Source organism: Momordica charantia (assembly GCF_013281855.1).
Source record: "Momordica charantia cultivar OHB3-1 chromosome 5 unlocalized genomic scaffold, Mcharantia_2.0 BLBB01000005.1, whole genome shotgun sequence".
In the NCBI taxonomy this organism is placed as follows: Eukaryota; Viridiplantae; Streptophyta; class Magnoliopsida; order Cucurbitales; family Cucurbitaceae; genus Momordica; species Momordica charantia.
The window spans coordinates 14,756,839-14,764,728 of NW_028275163.1; the positions used below are offsets into that span (position 1 = coordinate 14,756,839).

At 38.3% G+C, this 7,890-nt stretch overlaps 1 protein-coding gene across 1 annotated transcript; it reads left to right on the forward strand.

The window, feature by feature from the left end:
• Window positions 1–2,465: 2,465 nt before the first annotated feature.
• Window positions 2,466–7,463, forward strand: LOC148211404 (uncharacterized). Its single transcript, XM_088124405.1, has one exon. The coding sequence runs from the start codon at window positions 2,466–2,468 to the stop codon at window positions 5,592–5,594; it is 3,129 nt and encodes a 1,042-aa protein (XP_087980531.1). The 3' UTR covers window positions 5,595–7,463.
• Window positions 7,464–7,890: the final 427 nt, after the last annotated feature.

The window sequence follows — 7,890 nt, forward strand, 5'->3', positions numbered from 1 at the left end:
ATATACTATATATATATACACTGTATATGAAATATATACGCTGTATATTAAATATATGCAGTATATCTGTTATATACTGTTCCAGTTACATGACATAACCTCGGAAGTTAGTTTATTGGATTTAGGTTAATGCAATTCTATCAATAACAACTTTATTGAATGAATATTTATTTTATGTTTACAAACCACGAGTTTAGGGCATACAACTCAACAAACTCCCACTTGTACTAAACTCTAGTGGGGTGTACAAAAGCTAAAGGCAACAGTGGGTTGTACAATAAAGTATAGATACAATAAACTAGGGCATACAATATACCCTTTACAAGTCTCCCATTTGCCCTAGACTATATTTTACATATCACGTAGGTCTAGACCTTCTAGATGGCCCTTTAACACTTTAGCCGTATGAGCCTTTGTTAACTGATCAGCAATTTGCAACAGCGTCACTATTATCGCAATAAAGTGTGATGGGCAAAGTCATGTTTAGAACAACTTCCAAATCAGTTAAGAACTTTCTAAGCCACACTGCCTCTTTTGCTGCTTCACAAGCAGCAACATATTCGGCCTCCATTGTCGAGTTTGCGAAGCATCCTTGTTTGATGCTCTACCATACTACAGCTCATCTATTAAGAGTGAACACTCATCCCAAAGTGGATTTCCTCAAATCCTTATCACTTTGGAATTCACAGTCAGTGTATCCTGTAAGGATCAAATCCTTAGCGCCATACATAAGCATATAGTTCCTCATTCTCCTAAGATACTTGAGGATACCCTTAACGGCAGTCTAGTGATCATATCCTGGATTGGATTTGATATGAACCAAGGAGCTACCGTTGTTATGCCTCATGGACCGATTACAAGATCGAGAGCTAGGAAACTTCAACAAGCTTTGCTACTTCATGTCCAAGCGTTCTTGAACTCGACAAGAGAAATAAAGGAAGATGTGCAAGAAGTTAGAACTATGCACTTCAATTTGGTGCAAGTTATGCATTTTTAAGTGTTTTTATGGCAAGTTAAAGTCCACTTGGTCAAGGTCAAAGTCAACTCCATCAAGACAAGTCAAAGTCAACTCATTCAATTCAAAAACCAAGTCAAACACTCACATCCCTCATTATGGACGGGATTGCAATTATTTTGGTTGGCTTTCCATGTTCTTAACCTTTTCATTTGCTTGTCTTTTCATTTCTCGTAAGTTATGTCTTTTCATTTATAAGTCTTTTCATTTTCTTGTAAGTTGCAAGTCTTTTCATTTGCTTAAGACTTTTCATATGGCTTGCTAGGATGGCTATATATAGCCTTGAGATGTCTTGTTGTAACACAATTGGAAGTTGAATGAAAAGTGAGTTTTCTCATTAGCTTGGTTGAGAGATTTATCTCCCATTTCTTGTGCAATTTCTTGTGTCTTTAGAATTTGCATGTTAGGATCATTCAAGCGGTGTTGATCATACCTCTTGTGGAGTGATTCGAATCACGAGTTTAGAAACAAGTTTTCTCTACTCTTGATATTGATCATCAAGGTAATCCGTTCTAAAACTTTTCCTTGGGTTGATTCCATACTTGTTTTCGGGGTTTTTGGGATTGAGTTCTATGGGTCTTGTTCGTTAGCAAGGTTCTTAGATCCAACTCTCAAGGGTTTCTTAACATTTTGGTATCAGAGCATTAGGCTCTTTGATCGGATATATGTTTCCTTGCATTTATCTCTTTGAATTCTGTGTTCCTTGCTTATGTTTTATTATATCTAAGCATATGCATTCTGTCAAAAAGTTACAAAAAAAAGTATCAATTCCATTCATCTTTTCCAATTTTGGTCTGCTGCATTATTATAGATCTGGATCTTATCTACAAATCTGTCTTCTTTGAAGTCTTCTGATTCGACTTTCTTAGTGGTGAAATTCGTGCACTTTGCTGATTGATTTATAAAAAAAAAAAAACTGAACGTGAAAGCATTTATTGTTAGCATTATTGTGCTTTTGCTGATCCATAACTGGAAAAAAAAAAGAAAGAAAGTAGAAAAAAGCATAGAAGACCCCATTTGTCATTACTTCTTTGGGTAGCCTTGCATTGAAATCTCATGCTACTTCCTTGTTGCTTAATTCCCAACCATCTTTATCTTTAACTCTATTTTCGTTTCTTTCTAGCTTCCATTATAATTCTGTCCATTATTTTTTTTCTTAACTTGTTTCTTTGTTGTTATTCGGGTTACTCCCAAAATCACACTCTTGTTTGAGTTCTTATGTGCTGTCTAAACCACTTGAAATGCACATAGCTTTTAACTTTGCTAGACTCACTTACCGATTTGTTTGAAGTGCATAAGAGTGTACTAAGTTGTGAGGGAGAGATTGTAAGGGAGCGATACATTATTTTGAGTGTTGAGGGTTAAACACGAGTGAACTTCACTAACGAGTGAATTAGTGAGGGAGTGCTTGTGAGGTCCATTTCTTGTCACTTTATTTTGTTTTTACAGCATGACTAATCTTGGAGATGAAGGCAATATTTCTGATGCCCGGAGGAGAGAGGCACTAGAAGGAACTGTTGAACGAATGATTCGTAGCATGGAGGCATTGACAGAACGGATAGGAAGGTTGGAGACTCAAAACCAAGCTCAGGAGAGAGTTCCACCACCTCCACCACCACGTGTTATGGATGAGGATGAGTATGAAGGTGATGGATCCGATCATTGGGAGGAAGATCAGGCTACAGTTTTAGCGGCTCCAAGAGGGGGTGATAAACACGTTGGTCGTGGCTTAGATCGAGGGAGAGGTCGGGGAAGAGGCTATCATAATTTCCAAAGAGCCCCACGAGCGAATGCTCAAGTTGATCGAAACTTGGGAAACATCAAATTAAAACTTCCGAAGTTCTATGGTAAGACTGATCCGGAAGCGTACATTCAATGGGAGAAAGAAGTGGAGTTCGTGTTTGATTGCCATAATTTCAGTGAAGAAAAGAAGGTACGACTATGTCTTGCTCAATTCAAAGATTATGCAGTAACATGGTGGGACAAATTAATGTCAATTAGGAGACGAAACCTTGAGGCGCCAATCGATTCATGGTATGAGTTCAAGGAGTTGTTGAGGAGGCGATTTGTTCCTAGACATTTCCACAGGGACACAGCGCAAAAGCTCCAAGTGTTGAGACAAGGTAGTAAGTCTGTGGAGGACTATTACAAGGAGATGGATACGTTGATGAATCGGCTGGATCTTGAAGAGGACATGGAGAATCTCATGGCACAGTTTCTTAATGGCTTAAACAAGGAGATTGCGGATAAGGTTGATCTACAACCTTACTTTAACATCGAAGAGATGTTGCACCTTGCCATCAAAATTGAGAAGCAGCTCCAAAGGCGATCTCAAAGGTATTCTACTAAGCCCTTTTCCCATTCATCTTCTACATGGAAAACGGATAGTAAGAGTGCTAATTCTAAACTTAGAAATCGAGAGGCATATGAGAAACCAAAAGAAAAGTTTGAGAAAGGAGAGAGTTCCAAGAAGGGGAAAGAGAAAGTTGATGAACCTAATGTGAGAAATCGGGATATTAAATGCTGGAAATGTCAAGGAGTAGGACATTATAGTCGAGACTGCCCTAATAGAAGAACTATGATAATTAGAGAAGGAGAGTTTGTAACAGAAGATGAGAAGGAAGATGAGGTAGAAGAGGACGACAATGGTGAATGTGAGAGTGAGGAGTATAGTGAAGAGGACCCTACACATATGTCCTTAGTCACTAGGAGAGCTCTCAGTACTCAAATTAAGGAGGATGGCCTAGACCAACGAGAGAACTTATTTCACACCAGGTGTCTTGTCCAAACTGTGCCTTGTAGTGTGATTATTGATAGTGGTAGTTGTACCAACGTTGTAAGTTCTATTCTGGTCAAGAGGCTTAACTTAGAGACAAAACCACATCCTAGACCATATAAACTTCAATGGTTGAGTGATTGTGGGGAGGTAAAGGTGAGTAGACAAGCTCTTGTTTCTTTTGCTATTGGAAAATATGGTGATGATGTTTTGTGTGATGTTGTACCTATGCATGCCGGGGATATATTGTTGGGTAGACCTTGGCAATTTGACCCTCGGGTAATGTATGATGGGTATGCCAATCGCTATTCTTTTACTCATCATGGAAGAAAAACTACTCTTGTACCTTTGTCACCAAAAGATGTGCATGTTGATCAATGCAAACTTGAAAAGAAGAGGCAAGAGGCTGATGCAAAAGCAAAAAGTGAAAAAGAAACAAAAGAAAATGAGTTGAGAGAAAAAAAGAGTTTGAGTGAAAAGCAAGGGAGTAGCCATCAGCCTAGTGGGAAAAATGAGAGAAAAGCCAAAACGGTGAGCTTGTATGCTAGTTCAAGTGAGGTTAGGAATGTTTTAATGGCGAAACGGACTGTTCTTGTACTTTTGTACAAAGGGTCTTGTTTTCTTACTAACGAGCTTAACACCTCCTTGCCTAGTATTTTTGTTTCTCTTTTACAGGAATTTGAGGACTTGTTTCCCGAGGAGATGCCCAAGGAATTGCCACCACTTCGTGGCATCGAGCATAAGATTGACTTCATTCCAGGTGCTACCATACCTAACCGACCAGCTTATAGGACTAATCCTACTGAAGCCAAAGAAATTCAAAGGCAAGTGGATGAATTGTTAGCTCATGGGTATGTACGCGAAAGCCTTAGTCCTTGTAGTGTGCCTGTTATTTTAGTGCCTAAAAAAGATGGAACTTGGAGAATGTGTGTAGACTGTAGGGCCATTAATAAGATCACTGTTAAATATCGTCATCCTATTCCTAGATTAGATGATATGTTAGATGAATTGCATGGCTGTAGTCTCTTTACTAAGATTGATTTGAAATCTGGGTATCATCAAATTCGTATGAATGTTGGAGATGAATGGAAAACTGCATTTAAGACCAAATATGGATTGTATGAGTGGCTTGTTATGCCTTTTGGTTTAACTAATGCTCCTAGTACTTTCATGAGGTTGATGAACCATGTATTGCGTGAATATTTGGGAAAATTTGTGGTTGTTTATTTTGATGATATACTTGTGTATTCGAAGTCTTTGGAAGATCATGTAATGCATGTGCGTGCTGTTTTGACTACACTTAGAAACGAGAAATTGTATGCTAACCTAAAGAAATGTAATTTTTGCATGGAAAGGGTTAATTTTCTTGGTTTCATTGTGTCTAGTCGAGGAGTTGAGGTGGATAGTGAGAAAGTTAAGGCTATTAGCGAATGGCCAACTCCCACGAATGTTGGGGAGGTTCGAAGTTTTCATGGGCTAGCTAGCTTTTATCGGCGTTTTATTAAGGACTTTAGCACCCTAGCTTCACCTCTAAATGAATTGGTAAAGAAAAATGTTCCTTTTGTTTGGGGTACATCCCAAGAGCATGCTTTTAATGTTTTAAAGGATAAGTTGTGCAATGCTCCTCTACTTGCTTTACCGAACTTTGATTTGACTTTTGAAATTGAATGTGATGCAAGTGGGATTGGAATAGGGGCTGTACTAATGCAAAACCATAAGCCACTAATGTTCTTTAGTGAAAAGTTGAGTGGTACTTCTTTGCGGTACCCAACTTATGACAAAGAACTTTATGCTTTGGTATGAGCTTTGCAAACTTGGCAGCATTATCTTTGGCCAAAGGAGTTCGTCATTCATACGGATCATGAGAGCCTGAAGCACTTGAGAGGGCAAAGCAAACTGAATCGTAGACATGCCAAGTGGTTGGAGTTTATAGAGACATTTCCATATGTGATTAAGTATAAACAAGGTAACGAGAACATTGTTGCAGATGCTTTATCACGAAGGTATGCTCTCTTTAATACTTTGAATGCTAAGATTTTAGGATTTGAACATCTCAAGTCCTTGTATCTAGATGATGTGTTCTTTACTCCTTTTGTTGAATCGTGTGAAAAAGGACTTGTTGTTGATGATTACATGTTGTTTGAAGGATTTTTGTTTCGAAAACGAAAACTTTGCATTCCATCTTGTTCAATTCGTGAATTGCTTGTAAAGGAAGCTCATGGGGGTGGTTTAATGGTTCATTTTGGTGTTTCTAAAACTTATGATATGCTTCCTGAACATTTTTATTGGCCTAAGATGAAGCATGATGTGCATAAAGTGTGTAAGCATTGTATTGCATGCAAACAAGCTAAGTCTAGGTCACAACCACATGGTTTATATTCACCTTTGCCTGTTCCTACTACTCCTTGGGTTGATATTTCTATGGATTTTGTCCTTGGTTTACCAAGAACTCAGAAGGGTAGGGATAGTATATTTGTAGTGGTTGATAGGTTTAGCAAGATGGCGCATTTGATACCATGCCATAAAACTGATGATGCTAAATTGATTGCTGATTTGTTTTTTAGGGAAGTTGTTCGTTTGCATGGCATTCCTAGAACTATTGTTAGTGATCGCGATGTAAAATTTTTAAGTCATTTTTGGCGTGTGTTATGGGGAAAGTTGGGAACCAAACTTGTTTATTCTACTACTTGTCATCCCCAAACTGATGGACAAACTAAGGTAGTAAATAGGACAATGGTTACCATGCTTCGAGCAATCATAGATAAAAATCTTAAAACTTGGGAGGATTGTTTGCCATTAATTGAATTTGCATATAATAGGGCTGTCCATAGTACTACTAAATGCACACCGTTTGAAATTGTATATGATTTCAGTCCTATCTCCCCACTTGATTTGTTGCCTATGCCTCCTAATGAATTTGTGAGTTATGATGCTAGCACAAAGGTTGATCTTGTCCATAGGCTACATAAAGAAGTTAAGGAAAGGATTGAGAAGCAAAACACTAAGGTTGCTTCCCGCATCAATAAAGGACGCAAGCTCCTTGTTTTCCAGCCAGGGGATTGGGTTTGGGTACATTTTCGAAAGGAACGGTTTCCAACTCAACGAAGGTCTAAGTTGCTACCACGAGGCGATGGTCCTTTTCAAGTCCTTGAACGGATCAATGATAATGCTTATAAGATTGATTTGCCAGGTAAGTATGGAGTGAGTGCTACCTTTAATGTTTCTGATTTGTCTCCTTTTGATGTAGTTGATGACTTCGATTCGAGGACGAATCCTTCTGAAGATGGGGAGGATGATATGAACCAAGGAGCTACCGTTGTTATGCCTCATGGACCGATTACAAGATCGAGAGCTAGGAAACTTCAACAAGCTTTGCTACTTCATGTCCAAGCGTTCTTGAACTCGACAAGAGAAATAAAGGAAGATGTGCAAGAAGTTAGAACTATGCACTTCAATTTGGTGCAAGTTATGCATTTTTAAGTGTTTTTATGGCAAGTTAAAGTCCACTTGGTCAAGGTCAAAGTCAACTCCATCAAGACAAGTCAAAGTCAACTCATTCAATTCAAAAACCAAGTCAAACACTCACATCCCTCATTATGGACGGGATTGCAATTATTTTGGTTGGCTTTCCATGTTCTTAACCTTTTCATTTGCTTGTCTTTTCATTTCTCGTAAGTTATGTCTTTTCATTTACAAGTCTTTTCATTTTCTTGTAAGTTACAAGTCTTTTCATTTGCTTAAGACTTTTCATATGGCTTGCTAGGATGGCTATATATAGCCTTGAGATGTCTTGTTGTAACACAATTGGAAGTTGAATGAAAAGTGAGTTTTCTCATTAGCTTGGTTGAGAGATTTATCTCCCATTTCTTGTGCAATTTCTTGTGTCTTTAGAATTTGCATGTTAGGATCATTCAAGCGGTGTTGATCATACCTCTTGTGGAGTGATTCGAATCACGAGTTTAGAAACAAGTTTTCTCTACTCTTGATATTGATCATCAAGGTAATCCGTTCTAAAACTTTTCCTTGGGTTGATTCCATACTTGTTTTCGGGGTTTTTGGGATTGAGTTCTATGGGTCTTGTTCGTTAGCAAGGTTCTTA